General features: G+C 40.2%; 1 protein-coding gene across 2 annotated transcripts; it reads right to left on the reverse strand.

The window, feature by feature from the left end:
- On the reverse strand, window positions 1-25,431 carry OSGIN2 (oxidative stress induced growth inhibitor family member 2). 2 transcript variants are annotated; one of them, XM_045454314.1, is made up of 6 exons: window positions 24,983-25,431; window positions 16,216-16,370; window positions 10,178-10,314; window positions 9,185-9,376; window positions 4,095-4,186; window positions 1-1,872 (listed from the first exon to the last, which is right to left on the reverse strand). In XM_045454314.1, the coding sequence occupies exons 2-6, from the start codon at window positions 16,280-16,282 to the stop codon at window positions 843-845; spliced, it is 1,518 nt and encodes a 505-aa protein (XP_045310270.1). In that variant the 5' UTR covers window positions 16,283-16,370; window positions 24,983-25,431; the 3' UTR covers window positions 1-842. The 2 variants fall into 2 exon arrangements, with proteins under 2 accessions (XP_045310270.1, XP_045310269.1); XM_045454313.1 differs by lacking the exon at window positions 24,983-25,431 and adding an exon at window positions 24,119-24,271.

Below are 25,431 nucleotides of genomic sequence, written 5' to 3' on the forward strand. Positions count from 1 at the left end.
TAGTTTTCACAATTTATTGAATTGCAAGTTAGATTGTTATGTTAAAGAGAATAAATCTCCAAAAATATTTTGGCAGATTTCTGAATGTTTAAGTGTATGCCAACATTACTGGACTCTTTAAATTATTAGAAGCTAAGAACATGAAGTACTTACCAAGTTTACAATAAAAATATTTTCTAAAATACCATATTTGGTAATAAATTAGATTTATAGAATTGATCCTTCAAAATAAATTAAACCTGAGTTATAAATGCTTCCTACTCTGCCCACCCCAGCATACCTAAGTTATAGTTCTTTTACACCAGTCTGCCTCAAACTTAAATGAGCATACAGATTCCTTGAGGATCTCATTAGATGCAGTTTCTGATTTCAGTAATCTGTTGTGGGGCCTGAAAGTCCACACTTCTACCAAGCTACAAATGAAGCTAATGTTGGTCTTTAGACCACCCTTAGGTCACCTTGCTGCTCGAATATACAGTGAAGACAATTTCTGGTTTAATGGGACTGTATGGTTTTATCCATTATTCAAGGCTGTCAGATTTTGGAATCAAACATAACCACAAACGATCACCAAAAATAAGTCTTGGAAGAAAAGAACGTTTTTGTTAAGTGCTTAAAGTATACCAAATTGGCAGTGTTTCTATTGGTCTGACAGTGATACCTTTGATACTATATAAATCAGGATGCCAAGTTCTTGTAACTGTAAAAAATAGTTACTGTAGATAGCTTGAGGCTCTCTTCAGTTCATTCAAGTCCAGAAACTTCAAGCCAGTACACTGCAAAACCACTATTAAAAAATCTTTAATGGTAAACTGTCCATATAAATTACTTGTAAACTCACTTTAAGCTATCCCGTCTCCTCCTCCTCTTTCCACAAATAAATGTTTTTTCTTCTGCCTCATAGCTAAACAGCGTGTAACACCCAATGCCCCTCCCTTTAAAAATCGAACAAAATTGTCTCCAACCAAAGGACCCAATGCAAAAAGGTTGGCTTCTTTAACACATTCGTAGGTATATGCATCTATTTCCACAGGATTAGTCTTACATGTGATGGGCTGGCTTGAGTTGTGGCCCAGGTAACACCCTTGCTCCTTCAGAAAAGACAGATTGGGATGAGAACCTATCAGTACTACTGCTGCAGACAGCTTAAATATTTTCTTCAATCCAGAGATGCTTTGAAGAATGCATTTCATGTCCGACTTAAAGGAAAGCACATGGTGCTCAGGAAAACTGGTATAATCAGAAAGAAGAGTGGAGTCTACAGAATATGACTGAGTACACATCATATGATAGACTTTATGGTATTCTGGATAAAGCTTTTTGGGAAGCTGTTTGAAAATTAAGCTTGGATCAGTTACTCGTCTGCGAAATACATGAATCACAGGAATATTATTGTTGTACGCACACAGTACTGCGTCAGCTGCAGTAAGCCCGGAACCCACAATTAACACTGGGTCCGCTTTGCCACGCAACTTTCCTTTGCCTATAGCAGCTCCAAATTCAGGCATTGAATGGAACACAAAAGGAAGATCTTCCCCTTCAATTTCCAGATGGGCAGGAGAATCCAGCGTTCCAGTTGCCAGAGCTACGTTCTCAGCAAAGAGACAGAAGGGAACGTGGGAACCATCCGCTACTCGCTGATAACCTCTGATCTCCCAATTTCTCTTGATAAGTTTTGACTTCTCTATCTGTAAATGCTGCGTTGAAATATTTCTGTCTTGTCCATCACCATCACCTTGATCTCTGTAGAGTCTTGATACAGAGGTGATATAAGTATTCTCTCTGAAATTCTTCTGCAGACCCATGACTTTTACATAATGTTTATAGTAACGAGCTATTTCCTCTGGCATAACACGATCCCCTTTTAGGTTCCTAAAAAAGGAAAAATATGCTATGAAGATAGTACTTTGACAGTTTCCATGATTATTCCTTTTCCATCTAGTAAGCTATGATACAGATCTTTTTAATTTCGCCTGTCTTAACTATAAATTATCCTTTAACAGAGAAAGCCTTCTTTAACAAAGTTAAACATTTTTAACTAAAGAATTAGTTTTATCAGTCAGTCCCCCGAGGGTAGAGACTGCATTTTAATGCATCTGTTTCCCCAGGGCTTTGCATAGAATCTGTTCAGATTCTATACCTTTACCAATGAATTTTTTAAATGAATTAAAATGTGGAAATTCAGACTACAGTCTATCTCACAACTATAAATAATTCAGTCTATATACTATTCAGTCTACACACTATAATAGAATGACTTAGATTATAACATTAATATTACACTGCAGGTCTAACTACAATACATGATTCTTAAAGATAATAGGATTCTGACATGATTTTTTCTAAGTTGCTATTTTCTCCTAATGACTGAAAATAATTCTTATCGGTCTTCTGAATAAAATCATCTTCTATCTAAGTAGATAAAACAATTCTGTGTTTTCCTATTAACAGAGGTCTATAAATACACTTATGTACTTTTATTCAAAAACAGCATATTCATTTTCCACTTGAACTTTAAAGCAATAGGCATTAGTAACCCTCACTGGGCCCCAGTTAGAGAATAAGTAGCAATAAAAACATACCAAATCATTTCACATAATTCATTACAAATTGTAACTAGAAGTTCATAAAAGTTTTTTTTTTTTTTTTTTTGAGAGCTAGCACATGTAAGTGGGTGTGCAGGCACGTGCGTGGGGGAGGGGCAGGAAAAGGTGCAGGACAGCAGACCCAAAGCCAGTATTTAATTACAAGATTCTTCACATATTGCTTCGATATACAATGTGCCCAATGTAAAAGAATGAATACTTTTGGCACATAATCATAAAGCTTCCCCCCCCCCCGGTTTTTTAAGGTTTTTATTTATTTCTGAGAGATGAAGAGAGAAAGTGTGTGCAAGTGGGGGAGGGGCAGAGAGAGGGAGGCAGAGCATCCAAAGCAGGCTCTGCGCTGACGGTGGACAAACTCACAAACCTTGAGATCTTGACCTGAGCAGAAGTTGGACGCTTAACTGAGTCACCCAGGTGCCCCAAGACTTCCCTTTTTTACCCCTATCACAAAAGGAAGAATGTTGAGCAATTTCACTTGCTTGCTTATGAAAATCAAATTGTACAACTTGCTTGATTTTGCTACTTTTCGTTTCAAACCAATATAAAACTCCTTTAAAAAAAAAAAAACCCAAAAGCAGGGCTGGTTCAGTCAGAACATGTGACTCTCGATCTTGGGGTCGTGAGCCCTATGTTGAATGCTGAGATTAAACAAATAAAACTTAAAAAAAAATCCCAACAGGAATATTTGAAAGGTTTAATCTCTATGGCCCATGCTGGTCTGAATTTGTTCTCCTTAAATCTTCTCAAGGATAATTTCCATGGGTTAATATGGTTTCTATCTAGCAGAAAGTCAAGCACTCAATGTTTACAACCCTGCAAAGGTTAAGTAACTTCCTGCTTTACTTTGTTTCTGTGAGCAAATTAGGTTTCTCTATATTATCTAATTTAATACTACTATTCTTGAATATAAGGTTTTTCATATTATTTCTCTTCTTAAATTTTGGGTTTTTTCCTCCCAAATAAAATTATATTGTTCCAAGGAGAGATTTCTTCTCAGTTCCTTCTATTTTCGTATTTCTTATTAAATATTTACCTCTATAGTAGCCAACAGTGTAGCCAATCACACCACAGATTCTGGCTTATTCCATCATTCTAAATTATTAAGCACATACACTCATCTACTCTGAAAGCCAAACACTGTAAGTACGTATACGTGAGATATCCATACACAAACGTGTATATCCACTGATAAGAATAAGCATAGAAAGGATTTGTGGGTGGATGAGAAACTAAACAGAGTGGTTTAACAGGAGAGTGGGATAAATCCATAACTAACAAAAGTCAAAGAAACCCAATCTGTAGACAAGCCTTTACCTGTGTGTGCTTAGTCTCTAAATGGAAACTAGCTCATGATGACTGGCTATGAAGAGGTTTTATTTGAAAGACACATGAATTTATACTATTCCAAGGCAGGATCACAAATATTTTGGAAACTGCCAACGGACTTTCCCACTGTACATCAAAGGATTCTAACAGTTCGATATTTACCTTCGTTTGCTGGATACCCAGTCTTTAAATTTAAGTCCAGGTAGCTCCATCCAATTTCCAAAGCTGATTGTCAACATGGAACCTTCCATATTCTATTTGAATAAAAAATGCACACATTTAAGCAGTAACATGGATTTGTAAAAAAACCAAACCCATCTTCATTCACTATCATTAAGAATGTGGATAAGGAGAGCTGAAAGAAGTAGCTGTGTAAATTAAAACTACTTTTATCATTCTGTAGTATTTATATTCCTTCTTTCATAAAGTTACACATTTATAAAACAAGTTTATCATATTGCCAGATGCCTATACAATGTTGATAGCTTCAGCCTATAAAATAATTCAGATACAGAATATGTTAGAGGAAATCTGTAATTTCACTTTTAAACAAGAGGAAAAAAGTTAATTTCTAACACTTTAGATGTCTACCCATTTTAACAGATTATTTATTTAATTATTTATGTATTGAGAGGCAGAGAATGAGTGGAAGAGAGGCAGAATCCCAAGCAGGCTCCATTCTGTCAGCACAAAGCCCGATGTGGGGCTCAAACCCACAAACCACGAGATTATGACCTCAGCCAAAACCAAGAGTCAGATGCGTAACCGACTTAGCACCCAGGCACCCCTAACAGATTTCTAAAAACTGGGCAAACAGCCTTTCCCCCTCCATCAATTATAATTGTGAAGTCCAAGCTGGCTTGGATACAGCAGCCTCTCTTTCTAAAACTAAGGAAATAAGCAGTGGTTACCTGATTAAGAACAGACTCACAGCTGAGGCTAATGCTGCCTTTAAGGAAGTGAGCCCTTCAAGCTCCCTTGTCCCACTTCCGTCTGCTTTGCTCACTTCAAAGCAATAAGCCCAAGGGCCAACAGCACCTGTCCCAATGACCCCAATGATCTCTCTCAACCATTTCTTTTAGGCTATGGCTTTTTCTTAACTTTTCTTGTCCTGTTTTCTGAACAATCCGGTACTGGGAATGGTACTTATTATTACTAACATTTCCAGGCACTTACTATATGCTGGGCCATGTGAAGCCCATTATCTATGACAGTGTGTAGGTCACCACCGGGAGAGAAGGCAGCAAGCGGTCACTGCTCTGAGGCAGGCTGGTCCTGATACTATGATCACAACCAAGAAGACAGAAAACATCAGAAGGGAAACTTAAGAATTTATTGTACACAGAAATTATCTGGAGCCATAATTGTCTTATCTGGAACTCAAAACCCTTAGGGCACTAAGAGTCCACTTTCTGTCAATAATCTCAACTTTATTCCCCCTGCACCAGTTCTTCCGGTTAGTTGAGAGCCCTAGTCCCTGATCTCTTTTCTCATTATCTGCCTTGTTTTCCCTTATGTGATGTAAATGCCATGAATGCCTGCTGTCAGGGACACTTGGTATATTAAGAGATGCAAACCTGACAGGAGCATATAGAAAGAGAAGAAACAGAAGCATGTTTCTTAAAGGACACAAATGGGCTGTGAGGAGTGTAATATTAAAAAGGGAGGAGGATGTTCCTGGGTGGCTCAGTCCGCTGAGCATCCCACTTGATTTCAGCTCAGTCATGATCTCACAGTTCCTGGACTGAGCCCCACATTAGGCTCTACACTGAGAGTACACGGAGCCTGCTTGTAATTCTTCCTGTCCCTCTCTCTCTGCCCCTCCCCCACTCTTGCCCACTCTCTCACTCTCTCAAAAATAAATATCTTTTAGGGGCGCGCCTGGGTGGCTCAGTCAGTTAGGCAGCCAACTTCAGCTCAAGTCATGATCTTGCGGTCTGTGGGTTTGAGCCCGGGATCAGGCTCTGTGCTGGCAGCTCAGAGCCTGGAGCCTGCTTCAGGTTCTGTGTCTCTCTCTCTCTCTCTCTCTGCCCCTCCCCTACCCACACTCGGTCTCTTTCTCAAATAATAAACATTAAAAAAGAAAAAATTAAAAAAATATCTTTTAAAAAGGGAGAATATTCTAGATTGGATAAAGACATCATGTGACAGTTTATAAAGAGAAAGAACAGGAGTGCCTTCAAGGAATTAAAAGAAGGTCAGCCTCATGCAGGAAAGTATTAACAGGTTTGGGCTGCTTGAACTGTACACGTTACTCAGAAAGGTCTTTAGGACTGGCTTTTGGCTGACTCCTATGAGAGCAACACTGAGTGCTTTGAATATTCTACGTAATGAATGATTTTTTTTTTTGTAGGCCAGAGGCCTTGGGCCATGATGTACCAGTATAACTGTAGTTTATCCTAACAACAAGATTTATGGTAAACACCAATGTTTGCTCTGAGAGGCAAAGCAATCAGTTACTGAGATCAGTCATGTGGCCACTGCTTTTCTACATGACTGGCTCCCAGAAAATCGTAGACACCAAGGTGTGGGTGAACATCCCTGCATCCCTGATTGGTGACAACGTGTGCAAAGAGTTGCCAATCATTGTTGGGAGAATTAAGTGCATCCCCAGTAAAACTCCAGTAAAAATGAACATTTAGAAACTGGAGCTTGTTTTCTCCTGGACTTCATCCTATGAACTTTTCCCCTTTAAGGATTCTAATCTGTATCCTTTCACTATAATAAACCATAACCATGAGCACAAAACCTTTAAGGAATCCTGTCAATCCTAGTGAATCTAGAGTCTGATGGTGAACCTGGACCCCCCCAGCAAAAGTAGGAAGCCTTTCCAATAATATGGGTCAAAGATGACGATGGCCAATAGAGCAAAATTATAATTACAATGGGGAAAAGTAGGGTAGACGGACTTACCATATGTTTATGAAAAATATGGAAAAGATAGGATAATTGGTTTGGAGTGGGAGTTGAGGAAAGAATAATCAAGAAAGGTTTCTTGCTTGAGTAACTACATTACAGTGCTATTCCATAAGGAATTTAAGAAATCTGATAATAAAAATGACTATTTAGGCATGTTGAGCTTGAGAACACCAAGGAATAATGAGGGGAAGGTAACGAGGTGAATATACAAGAGAAAACAATCTGGGCTACGGTTCTTGATTCAGGAATCACTCAGTGCCAGACAGTGGAGTTACATGAGGAAAGCCAGGGAGAATGAAGAATATAAAGAGATGACCTTGGCCTGGGACAGAGTTTACAGAAGAGTACATAAGGTAACTGAAAAAAAGAGTGACGAAACAGGAAGAAAAACGAGGAGATAAAAGGTTCAGAGAATCTAAGAGGGATATCAACACTACCAAATGTTGCAGAGGTCAGGAGGGATATATTCTGAGACTCAGACTGAGCAAAAAAGGAAGTTACTGACCTTCAAAAAGAAGCTCCAGGAGAAAAGGCAGTGACAGAAGCTACAGTCAAGTGAGCTAAGGAATAGGAGGCAAAGGCAGAGAAATAAAGGATAGGTAACTATTTCAAGAAGTTGGCTCTAAAGCAAAGGATACAGATAAGCTGGCACATAAAAACTTTATTATCGTTATTATTATTTTTGAGACAGAGAGAGAGAGAGGTGGGGGCCATAAGCAGGCAAGAGAGGCAGAGGGGGGCGGAGAGAGAATCTCAAGCAGGCTACACACTCAGCACAGTCTGACGTGGGGCTCAATCCCATGACCCTGGGATCATGACTTGAGCAGAAATCAAGAATCAGACACTCAACCAACTGAGCCACCCAGGCGCTCCACATAAAAACTTTTTTTTTTTTTTATGTTTATTTATTTTTGAGAGAGAGAATCAGCACATGAGTGGGGGGAGGGCAGAGAGAGAGACAGACAGACAGACAGACAGGGGGAGACACAGAATCCAAAGCAGGCTCCAGGCTCTGAGCTGTCAGCACAGAGCCTGAAGCAGGACGTGAACTCATGAACTGTGAGATCATGACCTGAGTCAAAGTCGGATCCTTAACTAAGCCACTCAGGTGCCCCTAAAAACTTTTCAATAAAGGATAATAATTTTAGTATATTCATATACTGATGAACAGAAGCCAGCAAAGAAACTCAAGATACAATGTCTCTGGAGAAGACAGGGATACAGGATACAGTCGGAAGATAAGCCTCAGATAGAAATGATACCATTTCCACTCTAACAGGGGATAAGAAACAAGGAAGCAGTATGAATGGAGATAAGTTTGTAGGTTTGAGTACAAAATTAGAAAATAGAATCCATCACATAGGAATTAAAAATATTTCTAAACAGGAAAGTTAAAAAAGCAATAGAAGTTTGAGAAGAACATTTAATAAGTAAATATCAAAGGATTACCAAACAGTGTTCAGGACCCAAATGAGGTTGGAGAATACTTTTCACAGTTGTACAACTTTTTTTCTGGCAATATTTAATAGCACAAGTATAGGAAAAGATAAAATTGACAGTTACGTGAATTGCTTTTACTGCCAAGCCTGTGTAGCAGAAGGACAATGAGGCAAGGGAATTACGGAGAATGGCTAAAATCAAGGGACTATAGAACCTAAGCTGGGGTAGGTAAGGAGGTTAAGACCAGAGTTTCAAATGCTCTGTTTGAAAACTGGGTACAGTATGAACTGGGTAATGGAGCTGGAAGCATCAAGAGGTGTGGTCACAAAGATATTTGAGAATTTAGATTTTCACTGAGTAGTTACAGTGGAACCCCAGGAGTTTGTGTCTAAGGAGGAATGGAAGAGATCGTTAAGAATGAAGAGATAAGAGACTAAGAGGTTAAGGTGTTACTTCTGTGTCACATATGTAGTTATTGAAGGTGACAGTAAAACTTGAGAGGTAATGGAAAACCCTATCTGTTGCTTAAGCCGCTCAGTCTATGTTATATCATTATAGCAGCCCAATAATACAACTTCATTGGGATGAGACGCTGTGTGAGATTGTGTAAAGTCTAAAATGAATTTAAAACTTTTTACTGTGCAAACCACTGTTGTAGTATTTTCTACTTAATTCTTGTAAAACAGTATAGAGAAGCTTATGCTAAGACTATCAGTAATCAAATGAGGCTTACCTTCTTGTAACCCATGTTGTACCAAACAGCATTAAAATTCTCAGATACAAATGTGGTAAACACTGTACTTCATGTTGTAATGTTTCAGAATTCAAACAGCCTTCTCAAGATGACATATAATAACTCACACGGAGTAAAATGCTAAGAAAAATATACTCACATGCCAAGCTCCACCAGGTGGACCTTTACCGAGAACTAGGTGAGGGATGTAATGATGTTGTTCTAATTTCCAATGCAAAACGGATGGATAATCGTACCCAAAGTCAGCATCTGGATGAAGAAGCGTGTCAAAAAGTACTGCCACTGGATTGGATGATCGGCCCTCAAGGCCCTCAGACAGGTATTCTAAGTCCTGAATGAATTTTTTAAAAAAGAAAAAAGGCAGATAGAGTTTGAAGGAAAAAACAGAAACAAAACTAAAACTAAAACACCCCAGCTATTTTAATAGTGAATGAAAGCCATTACTCAAATCCAGCACTTCCTAGAGAGTGTTGCTACAAAACACACCTTGAGATCTTCATAGATGCTTTGGTCAAATGAATATAAGACAGGATTTCAAACAAAGCTAATCAGATCCTTTTACTGCAAATCTTGAAGATGCACTTAATACATTAATATGCCTTAATATTTACTATAACATTCCAGTAACAAAAAGCAGCACTTCCCAAACTTATTTGAACATACGGCACCTACTAAAACTCCCACCGGGAAATAATTTGGGAAATTCTGCTTTAATCAAAGGAAAATAAACAGAAGTAACTTGGCAGACTAGATTTACAAATTGAAAATAAAAATGTTGGAAAATGTTGTCTAGAAGAAAGAATTTTCAATTAAGTTAATACAATACTTATGGGCACCTGGGTGGCTCAGGTGGCTAAGCATCCGACTTTGGCTCGGGTCATGATCTCACGGTTTGGGAGTTTGAGCCCCGTGTCAGGCTCTGTGCTGATAGCTCAGAGCCTGGAGCCTGCTTCAGATTCTATGTCTCCCTCTCTCTCTGCCCCTTCCCTCCTCGTACTCTGTCTCTCTCTCAAAGATAAACACTAAAAAAGAACTTTTTTAATAAAAAAAATACAATGCTTATAAAAGTACAAAACTAACCTTGAGTATTAAAAAAAAAAGGCAAAAGCACTAACATGTAAGAAATAAATACCTGATCAACAATGGAGAGATGTCTTCCTTCTTCTAATTTACTGTGTAAGATTGCATTTGGATGTATTGCTTCTGATGATAAATATGGTCTGTAGCCCGATAACATGTAAGAAAGGCAGATTCCTGAGGGTCCATTTCCTATTACCAAAAAACAAAAAAAAAAAAAGGTGGAGACAGGTGCATCATGTGTTCAAAAGCATATTCATGAGTTCCTTCATTCAGGTGCCCTTTCCTTTAAATATCAACCCCTCTCAAAGTCTGGTGCTAACAAACTCCTAAATTAATCAGGTTCTGATTCTAAATCTATTTAATCACTATATCCATTCAGCTGTCTTTGTTAGTGTCAATTCTTATAATCTCAGAAGATAATAAGTCTCTTGATTCTCAAGAGACTTGAACACACTTCTATTCCAAAATCCTTTCACATTCTACATGCAGATGAATTTTGATAACACACAATCCTCATCATGCTACCCCTCTCCATTTGGAAGGCCTTAACTGCTTGCTTTTAGCTATCCAGTGCTCACCATATTCTGTCTCGATCAGACCAGACTGATCTCCTAATACCATCTTCCTATATTTTTATTTGCTTAAACTAAAACTAAACTGAATTTTTTGCTGAACCCTGGTGAACTGCATCCATTTCTGTAGTTCCTTTAGTCCGGGTTTCCACTTCTCTATTATCTCCAACTACCAAAAATTTAATCCAACTATGCTAACTGCCAGCTATCAGGAAGGAAGTCCTCTTCCATCTCTAATGTTTTGTCCCAAATAAAATAAACTCCAAAGATGTAAATATGAAAAGTAAACTCATAAGAATATTAGATAATATAGGCTAATTCTTCTACTTATAATGCTGAAGCCTTTAAGTATGACACAAAACTCAAAAGACAGAAAGGAAATGAAACCATGTGACTTATAAAAATGAAAATCAAACAAGAAATACTAGAAGTTAAGACATGAGGCGGTTAATTTCCTTTAATCAAACCAAAGAGACAAGACTAAGGAAGTAGTATCATATGATAATACAAATAAAAGATACAGAAAAAGCATTTAATAATATCCAACACCTATTCATAATAAAAATAAAAAAACCTCAGCAAACTCAGAAGGAGGATACTTCTCCAACTTCATAAAGAGTACAGTAAATCTACAGCTAACAGCATACTCAATGGTGAAAAACTAGATGCTTTCCCTCTAAGATCAAGAGCAAGACAAGGATATTTCTTCTCATCATTCCTACTCAACACACACCATGACAGAGGTCTTAGTTAATGTAATAAGAAAAGGAAAGACAGACTGGAAAGAAATAAAATTGTCTTTGTTCACAAATGCCTTGATTATCTATGTAGAAAATCCCAAAGAACTGACCAAAAAACTCCTAGAACATCGAGATTGCAAGATACAAGGTTAATACACAAAAGTCATTTCTTTCTTATATACCAGCAATAAACAAGTGGCATTTTAGAATAAGTACACAACACCGTTCAATTTGTGCGCGTGTGAGTGCATGCACGCACACGCACGCGCACACACACACACACACACACACACAAATACTTGGGTATAAATCTATATATATTTAAGGTAAGTATATATATAGACAATGCGTACAAGGAAAACCACAAAACTCTGATGAAAGAGCCTGAAGATGATCTAAATAGATGTTCACGAATAAGAAGATTCAATACTGTTAAGATGTTAGCTCTTCTCAACTTGATCTACAGATTCAATGCAATCCAAATAAAAATCCCAGAAAGTTACTTTGTGAATACTGACAAATTAATTCTAAAGTTTACATGGAGGAGCACCTGGGTGGCTCAGTCGGTTGAGCATCTGACTTCGGCTCAGTTCATGATTTCACAGTTCATCAGTTCAAGCCCCACTTCCGGATCTGTGCTGACAGCTCAAAGCCTAGAGCCTCCTTTGGATTCTGTGTCTCCCTCTCTCTGCCCCTCCCCTGCTTGCACTCTGTGTCTCTTTCAAAAATAAACATTAAAAATAATAATAAAAAACTTTAAAGTTTAAATGGAAAGGTGAAAGACCCAGAATAGCAAACACAATATTGAAGAAGAAAGTCAAGACCAACACCATCCAAACTCAAGTCTTACCATAAAACTATGGTCAACAAAACAGTGTGGAAATTATGAAAGAGGAGCAAATCAATGGAAAAGGACAGAGCAGAGTTAGATCCTCGCAAATATAGTCAACTTATTTTTGACAAAGGAACAAAGGCAATCCAATGGAGAAAGGATAGTCTTTTCGACAAATGGTACCATAACAACTGGACATCCACATGCAAAAATCTGAATCTAGATAGTAACCTTATATCATCGTTTACCAAAATTAACTCAAAATAGATCAGAGGCCTAAATATAAATAAAGCATAAAATTAGAAGACAAAACAGGAAAAATCTAGGTGACCCTGGGTTTGGTAGTAAGTTTTTAAATATAACATCAAAAGCAGGATCCATGAAAGAAAAAACTGATAAACAGGACTTCATTAAAATTTAAAATTTCAACTCTGGAAAAGACATTCTTAAGGGAATGAAAAGATAAGTCACAGACTGGGAGAATATATTTGCAAAACTTGTTTGATAATGTACTTGTTTCTAACTTGTACCAAGAACTACTGAGTCTCAACCATAAGAAAGTAAATAACCCAATCCATTAAAAAGTACACAAAAGATCTGAACAAATTATCTTTGACATCAAAGATAAACAGATGATAAATAAGCATATGAAAAAACACTCATCATGTATGATCACAGCACTGCAAATTAAAACAATGAGGTACCACTACCCACCTATCAGAATGGCTAAAATCCCAAACATAGACCATACCAAATGCTGACAAGGACTTAAAGAAATGGGAACTCTCATTCACAGTTGTTAGGAATGCAAAATGATACAGCCACTTGGGAAGACAGTTTGACAGTTTCTTAAAAAGCTAAACATAGGGGCGCCTGGGTGGCGCAGTCGGTTAAGCGTCTGACTTCAGCCAGGTCACGATCTCGCAGTCTGTGAGTTCGAGCCCCGCGTCGGGCTCTGGGCTGATGGCTCAGAGCCTGGAGCCTGTTTCCGATTCTGTGTCTCCCTCTCTCTCTGCCCCTCCCCCGTTCATGCTCTGTCTCTCTCTGTCCCAAAAATAAACGTTGGGAAAAAAAAAAAAAAAAAAAACTAAAAAAAAAAAAAAAAAAGCTAAACATAGTCTTATGATATGATCCAATGAGCATTTAGGTATTTACCCAAGCGAGCTGAAAACCTAATGGCTATGCAAAAACCTGCACATCCATGTTTACAGCAGCTTTACTCATAATTGTAAAAAACGGGCAGCAACCAAGATGTCCTTCAATAAGTGCATAAATAAACTGAAGCATCCATACGATGGAATCGTATTCAGTAACAAAAAAGAAATGAGCTATCCGGCCACAAAAAAGACCTGGAGGAAACTTTCATGTATACTGTTAAGTGAGAGATGCCAGTCTGAAAAGGCTCCATACTGTGTAATTCCATGGATATGATATTCTAGATAAATCAAAACAACACACAGAGTCAAAGATCAGTGGTTGCCAGGGGTCGGTGGTTGAGGAAAAGGACAAACAGATGGACCACAGAAGACTTTTAGGGCAGTGAAACTATTCTGTAAGATACTATAACTGTGGATACATGAGGATACATGACATTATACACTCAGCAAACCTACAGAACTGTACAACATAAAGAGGGAACCCTAATGTAAACTACAGGTTTTAGTTAATAGTAACCTATAAACAGAGTTTCATCAGTGATAACAAATACACCACACCAATAAAAAGATACTGATAATAGGAGAAACTGGAGGTAGCAGAAGGGGAATATATAAGAACTCTCTGTACTTCATACTCAATTTTCATGTAGACCTAAAGTGCCCTAAAAAATAAAATCTATTAATTAAAATAAATATGAAATAAACGCAAAATAGCGGGAATTAGGATCTGAGGCAAAGAGTGAAGTTCCTTAAATCAAAAAGAAAAATCAAAAAGAAAAAACACTCAACAGACATTGGCAATAAATGCACACAGGCAGTTCAGAGAGAAATAAATATGTAGGTAGAATGCTTCCTCACTCCCAAAGATGTCTCCATCCTAACCCCAAGAACCTGAGATTGTTACCTTATACAGCAAAAGGTAACTTTGCAGATGTGACTGAATGAAGAAGCTTGAGATGGGGAGAATATCCTGGTTCACAAAGGTGGACCCCATCTAATTATACAGGTCCTTAAAAACAGAGACTCTCGGGGCGCCTGGGTGGCGCAGTCGGTTAAGCGTCCGACTTCAGCCAGGTCACGATCTCGCGGTCCGTGAGTTCGAGCCCCGCGTCAGGCTCTGGGCTGATGGCTCAGAGCCTGGAGCCTGTTTCCGATTCTGTGTCTCCCTCTCTCTCTGCCCCTCCCCCGTTCATGCTCTGTCTCTCTCTGTCCCAAAAATAAACATTGAAAAAAAAAAAAAATTAAAAAAAAAAAAAAATACCAGAGACTCTCTCCCAGCTCTGGTGAGGGGGGAAAGGTGATGATGGAAGATGAAGAGAGAACCAACACTGCTGGCGTAGATGATGGAGAAGAGGTCCAGGAGTCAAGAAATTAGAGTAACCTCTAGAGACTGGAAAAGGCAAGGAAACATTCTACCCTAGAGACTCCAGAAAGGAATGTGGTTCTGCAGATATCCTGATTTTAGCCCAGTGAAACCAGTGTTGGACTTCTGACCTACAGAACAGTAAGATAATAAATTTACATCATTTAAAGCCACTAGCGTTTGTGGGAATTTGACAGCAACAGAAAACCTGTATATTAAGGAAACGAGCTCTTGCTCTGTGCTCCGGCAGAGGGCTATTGCCAGCAGGAACAGTCCTAGAGTGTTAGGTTAAGCTACCCATTGGCTAGCTGAGGCAAAACACGAGTAGATGGTATTGGGGGGAGTGAGGTGGACAGGTACAGATCACGGTACTTTTTCCTTTTCTAATGCTCCCACAGCCCAGCTGAAACCAAAATAGGGTTTCTTTACTCATGCCGATACATTTGGGAAGGAAAATCCTGGGCTCAGGATTGGATGAAAGTGAGAAAATGGAACATGAGGTATGGTCTCTAAGATACCCTGGATGCAAGCCACTAAACACACCGTCATCTCTCCCATCTCCCCGAGAGAGAAATCTAGGATAGAACAATCTTGCTTTCCTCCTTTCCTTCCTTCCTTCCCCGCATCCCCCATATGCCAGTCAGAAGACAGGACTTTTCTCCCCTTCCTGTTAACTTTGGAAAGGGGCTATCAAAGAAACTAAGGAAACTATAGGACATCAAGGTACATTATGCCCCATAATGCTTTCCTGCAGCAGTACCTGTAGTACTTGTCTGACCAAGTAAGTCTGAATATTAGATGCAAGATATACGTGACAGGTAGTTAAACACATGCAGTTACTTTATCATAAAAACTTCTGTAGTTTTGAAGTAATTAGATCTTATTAATTGCTTAATTTTTAGTATCTTATATGACTATCTGTTGAGGTGGTACAAAGGATATAGAACACTAGCTATTGGTTAAGGTCATTATAAACATTACTGCAGAATACCGTAACGTTCATTACTGAGAACTAGTTACCACTTGCATAAGTTACTCAACTTCTGAGTTGCCCTGACTGTATCTACCCTACAACAGAGGGCTCTAAGGTTATAAGGCATAATCCAACAATGCACAAAGAATGCTCTGTATAGAGCTCTAATAATACTGGTTATCATCATTACAATGACGCTATCATAATTAACTCAATTGATAGTATAACATAATAGAGTCATATCAGGCTTTCAACAAAAGAATGTTACATTCTAACACAGAATCTAGTATCAGATAAACCCATTACTCTCTCCAAAGATTTGGTTATTGGTTAAACATATCAAAAAACCTAAGAGTATTTTTCAGGACAATCCAAAGAACTTGTGCCATGTAACTATGAGTAGACAGTAGCAGTAAGGACCATAATTTTAAGAGACAAAATTTAGTAACTTACCTATTACTACCACAGGCAAAGTCACTGATGAATCTTCCAGTAAAGAAGTTTCTTCAACTAATGGCATAGCTTTAACTTTCTGCCCCAAATTATCACCAAAATATTGCACTAAGGAATTAAAAATCTCTCCTTCGGTTTCAGTGTCACTATAGTTTCTTTAAAAACAAACACACAAACAAACACGGAACGAAAACAAAAGAGATATAGTCAATATAGCCTTTATAAAAGTCTTTCTTCAGATTTAGCCATAAAATATTCAAGTCCCATAAAAGGAGAAAAGGAAGTCCTTTCTGAAAGGAATGCTTTCAGATTAGTAGATTAGCTTGCATGTCAACCTGTACCATTGTTAAAGTCAGAAATCCTAAATGGCTGCTAAGGTCTCCGTTACCAGCAGGCCAAGTCCTAGACAAGTTCTAAATAAGACGCCATCTTCAAAGACAGAAGAGACAGCACTGTATTGGGGATTTTTATAATTCTCTGGGATTTCCTAGGAATGGCCAGCTTCTCTTTTACTTTTTTCTAGTTAATAAGAAGACAAGTGCACTAGAGGTGGTATATTTGGAAGTCACATAAAATATTTTAAGGAAAAGTTACTGTTTTTATACATTATAAACTATGCATTTTGGTAAAAGAAAGGTTTATACATCTTATTAATTCTTAAATATTGAAATATACAGGGGCGCCTGGGTGACTCAGTCGGTTAAGCAGCCGACTTCTGCTCAGGTCATGATCTCACCGTCTGTGAGTTCGAGCCCCGTGTCGGGCTCTGTGCTGACAGCTCAGAGCCTGGAGCCTGTTTCGGATTCTGTGTCTCCCTCTCTCTGACCCTCCCCTGTTCATGCTCTGTCTCTCCCTGTCTCAAAAATAAATAAAACGTTAAAAAATTTTTTTTAAAAAATATAGAAAGATCTCACATTTTTTTTTTAATGTTTATTTCTGAGAGACAGAGAAAGAAAGCGAGAGAGAGAGAAAGAGAGAACATGTGTGCAAGTAGAGGAGGGGCAGAGAGAGGGAGACAATCTCAAGCAGGGTCCTGGCTCTGAGCTGTCAGAGCTTAACATGGAACCGTGAGATCATGACCTGAGCCGAGGTTGGACATTCAACCAACTGAGCCACCCAGGCACCCCGAAATACGGAAAGGTATTAATGCTCATTTCTAATCTACCTTCTTCCCCAGTTACCTCCCTAGAAACTAATTAAAAAAAATTTTTTTTAATATTTATTTTTGAGAGAGAGAGACAGAGCATGAGAGGGAGGAGGGGCAGAGAGAGAGGGAGACAGAATCCGAAGCAGGCTCCAGGCTCTGAGCTGTCAGCACAGAGCCCGACGTGGGGCTTGAACTTCTGAATCATGAGATGATGACCTGAGCTGAAGTCGGACACTCAACTGATGAGGCCACCCAGGCATCCCGAAACTAATTTTAACATTCTGACACGCTCTTGCAATAAATGGAATATCCTCCAAACACAGTAAATGTTTTGCATTATACTAGTGATTATTTCAGAATAGAATCCCCAAATTATTTTTCATCTTCATATGGTCAGTAAAAGGCCACTAACTGGAAATATTAAACTGAGCACCAACTATGGGTGAGTATGCTTATTACCATTTCCGAAATGATAAACATGAGATGGGTCAGTTATTTCATAGGCCTCACAGATCCTGGAGGACAATGATAAATGGAGAGGATGAGGCAAAAACCAAAATTCCTGCTTCCCTATAGCCTCCCAAGGTCCCAGTCTGGACCAGGATAGAGTGGGCTTCTCCAGAATACACCGACAGCCTTCCTGAAGGTATAACCTCCACCCCAAATATCTGGACTCCCCTAAGGATACATGGCTCTTTGGGCCAGAATAGATACCCTCTGGACATGGTTACTAGGGATAGCCCCTCCTCAAAGTGAAGACTGCTCCTGGAAGAAGTGTCTTATATTCAAATTATCCCTTTCAGATCATTCCAACTACTTCTCTGACCAGATCCAGGTATACTAGCTGTCTGGCCTGCTTCCGCTTGTTAACAGAACTCAAAATCAGTGCATTATATTCATGCCTGTTTCTGATATTTCTCCAAAAAGCGTGCCAAGGGCAGGTTCCCTAGCTCACTTCGGATGCTTCTGACCAAAGTCCTTTTGGATACCCGGGCCTGATTAATATCATTGTGGAGGCTGTAAAGGCCACAATTCTTTTGTCTGAAGATGAACACCTCACCTTCAGTCTCTTCCAGATTTCCCTATCTCAAACGTTGTTCCCATATATATAAATCTGGGAAATAAAAAAAAAATGATAATCACTCTTTTTGTTAAGGAGAGGTCTCCTTCAAACCTTAAACATTTCCTCCTTTTAAAGAGTACAATTGAAGGGCGCCTGGTGGCCCAGTCATGTCAGCATCCAACTCTTGATTTCTGCTCAGGTCACGATCTCCCAGTTCAGGAGATCAAGCCCCATGTTGGGCTCTGTGCTGATAGCAAAGAGCCTCCTTGGAATTCTCTCTCCCTCTCCCTCTGCCCCTCTATTGCTCTCTCTCTAAATAAACTTTAAAGTGTACAATTCAGGGTTATTAGTATAATCACAAATTTTTGCAATCACCACCACTAATTCTAGAATTTTATCACCCTAAAAGTGATAAACCGAGTTAATAATAGTAAACTAGTTAGTAGTAAACTACTGCACCCATTAAAACTCAGTCCCCATTCTTCCCTCCCCCTAGCTACTGGCAACCATTAATCTACTTTGTCTTGTTGGATTTGCCTATTGTGGAAATTTCATACAAATGGAACCTCTCATATATTATGTAGCCTTTTGTGTCTGGCTTCTTCCACTTAGCATGTTTTCAAGGTTCACCCATGGTGTAGGATGCGTTGGTACTCCATCCCTTTTCACATCTAAGTAACATTCCACTGTATGGATAGAATATATTTTGTCCATTCACTAGTCAATAAACATTTGAGTTGTTTCCACTTTTTGGCTATACAAATAATGCTGTGAACATTCACATATAAATTTTTGTGTGGACAAATGTTTTCATTTCTCTTAGGAGTACATGCAATGGCTAGATCATAAACTCTAACATTTTAAGGAACTGCCAAACTGTTTCCTAAAGTGGCTATATCATTTTACAACCACACCAGCAATGTAAGAGGGTTCCAGCTTTTCCACATGCTCACCGACACTTTTTTTTTTTTTTTTTTTTTTTTAGCTATCCTCATTGGTGTGAAGAGACATCTCGTTGCAGTTTGACTTGCATTTCCCTAACACATTCCCTAGTGACTAATAATGTTAAGCATCTTTTCAATTTACTTATTGGCCATTTGTATCACCTTCTTTGTAGAAATCTTCCATTTTTGCCCACTTTCAAACTGGGCTTTTTATTATTGAGGTTTTTCTTTTTTTTAATTGCTTTAAAGCTTATTTATTTTGAGAGACCGCACAAGCAGGGTAGGGGCAGAGAAAGGAGAGAGACAATCCCAAGTAGGCTCCACGCTGTCAGCACAGAGTCCGATGCAGGGCCTGAACTCATGGGCCAGAAGGTCAAGACCTGAACCGAAGGCAGATGCTTAACCGACTGAGCACCCAGGCACCCCTACAGTTCAACTTTAAAAATCCTTTACATGTGTAGAGCACATGTCTCTTTTCAAATAGATGATTTGCAAGTATATTCTCCCATTCTGTGGATTGTCTTTCACTTTCTTTGTTTTCTTATGAATCACAGAAGTTTCAATTTCTGATCAAGTCCAATTTACTTCTTCTTTTGCTGCTGTGCTTTTGGTGTCCAAGGAACCACTGTGTGCCTAATTCAAGATCACCAAGACGGACTACTATTTTCTGTAAGTTTTAGATTTCTAGTTCTTACGTTTAGGTCTTCCATCCATTCTGAATTAAATTTTTATACACATGAGGTGTCAGGTAAGACATCTTTTGCTTGTGGATATCCATTTGTCCTGAAACCATCTGTTGAGGAGACTGGAATTTCCCCTTCATCTTGTGATCCCATGGAAAACCAACCAACCATAAATGTATGGATTTCTGAACTCTTAATTCTATTCCACTGATCTATATCTTTATGCAAACACCATACTGTCTTGCTTACTGCTTCTCTATATTAAGTTCAGAAATTAGGAAGCAGTAATTCTCCAACTTTCTTCACGTTGTCTTGGCTCTTCTGAGTTTCTTGTAATTCCCTATGAACTTTAGTATCTGCTTATCTTTCTGGAAAAAAAAAAAAAGCCAGCCAGGATTTTGATAGGGTTGCACTAAATTTATAGACCAGTTTGAGGAATACTGCCATCTTAAGAATACTAAGCTTTTCAATCCATGAATACGGGATTCCTTTATAGTTCTTCTCAATGATGTTATGTAGTTTTCACTATTCAAGTCTTACAACTTATTCCTAAGTATTTCATTCTTTTTGATGCTAGTGTAAATGGACTTTTTTCTTAATGTCATTGTCAGACTGTTCACTAGGGAGTATAGAAAAATGACTGATTTTTGTATGTTGATCTTGTATTCTCCAATGTTGCTTAATTCATTTATTAGGTCTAATAGGTTTTGTGTGTGGACCTCAAACAATTTAACTGGTCTGTTCCAATACTCTAGTACGTGAACTAGAGCCAGCATTCTAGCTTATCTAAATCCTGTATACATTGTAAGTAATTTGTTCTGATTTCCTACTGGTCATTAGTATAAACTGTATGTATGTAGTATGTGTATTATCTATAATACTGGCATAAACTATTTGCAATAAACTTGCATGGTATTTGATTAATACAGATTAACAGAGAAAAAACTGAATCAAGAGAAACAAAAACCAAAAGTATGGTTCACTGGTTTTAGATAAAGCAATGATAAAACAAAGGCCTACTGGTAAGTATTCTTGCTAAAAAATTCAGCTACAATTTAGTTTTATAATATATGCATAGTGTATCACAGGTCTATCAACATTTTCAGTTTCTACTTGAGATATCCAATTTGATGAATGTTGTATTTAAAACAAGTATTTATTCTAATAAAAAAAAATTCTCCTTTTCCTTCATTTGGAACACTAAATTAGAAAACACAAAATTACAATATAGAATATAGTGTAAAAACATTTTACACACATGCAAAAATAGTTGTCCTACTATTAGGTATCAAGTTAAAAAATTATTTGAGGGGCCCCAGGGTGGCTCAGTTGGTTAAGAATCAGGTCATGATCTCACGATCGTTAAGTTCAAGCCCCGCATCTGGCTCTGTGGTGGCAGTACAAAGCCTGCTTGGAATTCTCTCTCTCCTTCTCTCTCTGCCCCTCCCCTGCTTTCTCTCTGTCCCCCACCCCCATGCTCTTACTCCTCAATACAAATAAAAAAAGACTATTTGATAAATATGATCTTGGAGACCTTCCATCTTTTATTTTTGAAATATTATAGTCCAGTCTCAAAACAAATTTAAGAGGATGGCACAGGCATAAAATCTGGGTAGCAAAAAGACTTTTCTCACATCTAGCAATAGTACCGGAGTTTTTACAGTCTTTGGAAACATTATCCTAAACGGTTACCAAATTTATACTACTATATGGGAAAAAAAAGACTCAAGTTACAAATGTTCACCACACTGTTCATCTTCCAAAATAGTAAGCATGGAACAGTTAGATGGTTGAGAAGTCAGTGGACAGTTCTCAGAATACCTGTTCCTTTCAGATATTGTGTAAGATCCAAAATAGAGGTTATCACAACCTGTTTAAAACGTATATTCCTAATAAAATCGCTCAAAAAAAATAACATGAGTAAATTATAAACACCTTCCTAAAGAAGCCATCTTAGAGGTTTTATTTTTTTAAATGAGATACAATAGTTTTTTTTTTTTTTTTTTTTTTTTTTACAATGGGTATATTATTTATTAATCATAATTTTCACCTTTTGGCTAGCAAGTCTTGCTTTCCTTTAACACTCAAGATCAAAACATATCAAGTACTTTGTTTTTGGGAAAGACAAATCCACCAAATTTCTGAACAAAGAGGTAAGCGTATGGTATCCACAACCTAGGGTTAGTTAAATGGATACAAATCCCAACCTGTGTCTTTAGAGTTCAACTGTACCAAAAGCGGTCAAAAGACTTTTGGACAGCACTTTTCTGAAAGGCATGTTTAATTTCTCAGGGGCTTCAGTTTAACAAGTTTTCACTAGAGGAATGGGTTTTCGAAACTCCCCAAAGTGGATCTGATACTCTCAAAACAACGTCTGTCAAGCAGTCAACAAACTAATTTGCCTAGAACCCAAAATTCAGCAGTTTATTAAATAAAACAATGTTTTTTAAATAGCCAGAACTTAGAAATCCCTACAGAACTCATTGACTGAGAGGCTGGGCAAGCCTGGACTGTTGCTCTCTATTAAAGGAGTCTTGAACTTTCCCTGTGCCTTACACTCATTTGCAATTTGGTGAAGGCTCTGAACCTCTTCTTTGAATAATATATTAAACACATAAAAGATACATAGAATTTACAAGGAAACCAATTACATTAAAATACAGTTACAAAAAGTTTGTGACATTTATTTGCACTTCTCTATTGTATTAAAAAACAAGTTTAGTGATGTGTAAGTACTGTAATTTTGAGGAAATAAGTATACAGTGTTCCTAGAAATCTACCACTATGAAGTGAAAATGTGCATTCTATTGGTGACAAGGTCACAAATACTATGCTGCTTGTTGCTTATATTCATAGTTGAAGGACATGAAATTTTAAGTTTTTAGCCAATCTATCAGGTGTACCTTTCTTTACATACAAGTTCATGACCATGTGAGTTCTACCCATGAACTCCAATTTTAAAACTCTTGATCTGAGACATGCCTGGGTGGCTCAGTCAGTTAAATGTCCAACTTCGGCTCAGGTCATGATGTCACAGCTTGTGAGTTCCAGCCCCACATCAGGCCCTGTGCCAACAGGGCTGAGCCGGGAGCCTGCTTCAGATTCTGTGTCTCCCTCTCCCTTTCTGCCCCTCCCCTGCTCGTTCTCCCCCTCCCCCCAAAATAAACGTAAAAAAAAAAAAAAAACAAAAAAACCCTTGATCTGAGTTTCATATTTTACTAGAAAAAATTTATACAGCATTATCCTAGCACATTCATAGACGCCAAAGTAATGTGCTTTACTATTCTTTGCTAAGTCTAACATTTCTTCACAGGGTTAAAACCAGTTCCAAGTGTCTTTGGTCTTTCCACAACTGACTTAAGCATTGGCCAAGTGTGCTAGATCTAGAACACATAATACACTCACTTTTATTTTAAAATGCATTAACCTGATCATCCCTACAAACTTTGCCATAATGTGAGTCTGGAATGGCCACCTATTTCAAATTTCCACAATATATGGCTCACAATGACAAATATCTTAGAACAAAGTTATCATCTACTAGATCATTCCAATTAAAAGAGTTCCCTACCTCCCTTCAACACAGTAACTTATCGCATTTAAAAATAAACACATAGATATAGGTATAGGTATATACGTATACATATATAGTAAAGGTGGGGTAGGGAGGAAGCTTCGCCAATACTTCCCTAAAACTTTGCACCACTTAGAAGTCTCAGGTCGCCGTAACCGACTCACTCCGGGCCTAGCCGGTTTCGAAGTCCCATGACTGGCACGGTCCAGGGAAAGGAAAAGGGGACAACAGAGGGCAGTCCCCCGGAGCGAGGAGCCCCCAAGCACAGGCGGCCGAGACGGGAACCCCGACCAGGCAGGAACCAGGAGGCAGCTGCGGCCGAGGCGGGAGGCCGCTGCAGACCAGGCGCTCGCCCCCCATCCCGGACCCATCCCGGACCCATCCCGGACCCGTCCCGACCCCGCCCGGCCTCAGCCCATCTCGGTCGCAGCATCCAGGCCGGGAAGCGCTCCGCCCGCTCCCGTCCCCTCCCCTCCCCGGCAGAGAAGTCACCTGAAATGACCGGCCAGGGAGCAGCGGCAGCACCACACCGGCATGGAGCGCGGCGCACGGGGCGTCTGAGCGCGACCACCGCAGCCACCGCCACCGCCTCCTGCGCCGGCTGGGCTGCCCGTCCGGGGCGCCCGCCCACTCGCCCGGGGTCGCGGGGCGCCAGCGCCCCGCGCGTCGCCGGCGCTGCCCGGAAGCTGCGGCTGAGCAGCCGGCCGGGCTCCGGCGCCCCGAACTCCGCCTCGGGATAGCGGCTTCCGCTCCTCGCCCGGGGGGAGCCAGACGCCGGCGGCGGATGATCTGGGGGCGCCGCGGTGGGGGCGGGGCGGGGACGCAGAGACGGCTGCGGCGGAGGCGCTCGGGCTCCTCCTCGCAGGTGCGGCGGCGGCGGGCGAGGCCGGCGATTGGCGGAGCCGCGGCCGGGGCGAGGGGCCGGGCCTGAGCGAGCGGCGGCTGCGCGGGCCGGGGACCGAGGGCCGCGCGCCAAGCGGGACGGCTGCGGCGGCGGCGGGCGGGGGCCGGGCCTCGGCCTGCGCCCCGCGGCCCTCCGCGTGCGCCCTCTCCGCGCCGGGAGGGATTGGCAGGGCTGGGCGGATGCGCGTGGGGAGGCGGAGGGAGAGGGAAGGAGAGGGAAGGAGAGGGAAGGAGAGGGAAGGAGAGGGAAGGAGAGGGAAGGAGAGGGAAGGAGAGGGAGGGAGAGGGGGAGGGAGGGGGTGGTGGTGAGGGGACGAGAGAGCTGCTAACCCGGGCAGCGGAACGGCTCGGGGGACAGACAGCCGCCGTACAGCGCAGCTTCCGCGGCCCGAGCCACGCGGGCTCGCCCCCAGGAGGTCCGGAAAGGCCGACCTTCCCACCCAGGACACCCACCTTAGCGCCTTTCCTCACTAAGGCTGGGAGCTTCTGCGCGCTTCTGGCTCCCGTTCCTCCATCACCATCGCCAGGGGTGGAGAGTGGGGCTGAAAATACCCCAAACCACAGGTGCCCGGGTTCCAACCCCCACTGTTCTGACTGTGCAAGTCTGGCTTCTGGAATGGGAGAGCCTCGACCGGCTCACCGGTCTGCAAGAGTGTGAGAATCACCTGCATCGCTGGTTAAAAATACCAGTGTTTAGCCCCGCCCAAGACTCACTGAGCCCGTTTCCGGGAGGGGGAAATGGCAGGAAGGTGTATCGTGAGTCTCTCCAGGTGAAGGCGATGCGAGAAGAGTTAGAAAAGTACCGCCTGTCCCTATTCGATGTTGTCAAAAAATATAGGCGGGAAAAACTCCTAGAAGTGGTTAATTGCATGTACTGTTACACGTGTCTCTAGCTCTACTTC

Source organism: Leopardus geoffroyi, chromosome C3 (assembly GCF_018350155.1).
Source record: "Leopardus geoffroyi isolate Oge1 chromosome C3, O.geoffroyi_Oge1_pat1.0, whole genome shotgun sequence".
NCBI classification, from domain to species: domain Eukaryota; kingdom Metazoa; phylum Chordata; class Mammalia; order Carnivora; family Felidae; genus Leopardus; species Leopardus geoffroyi.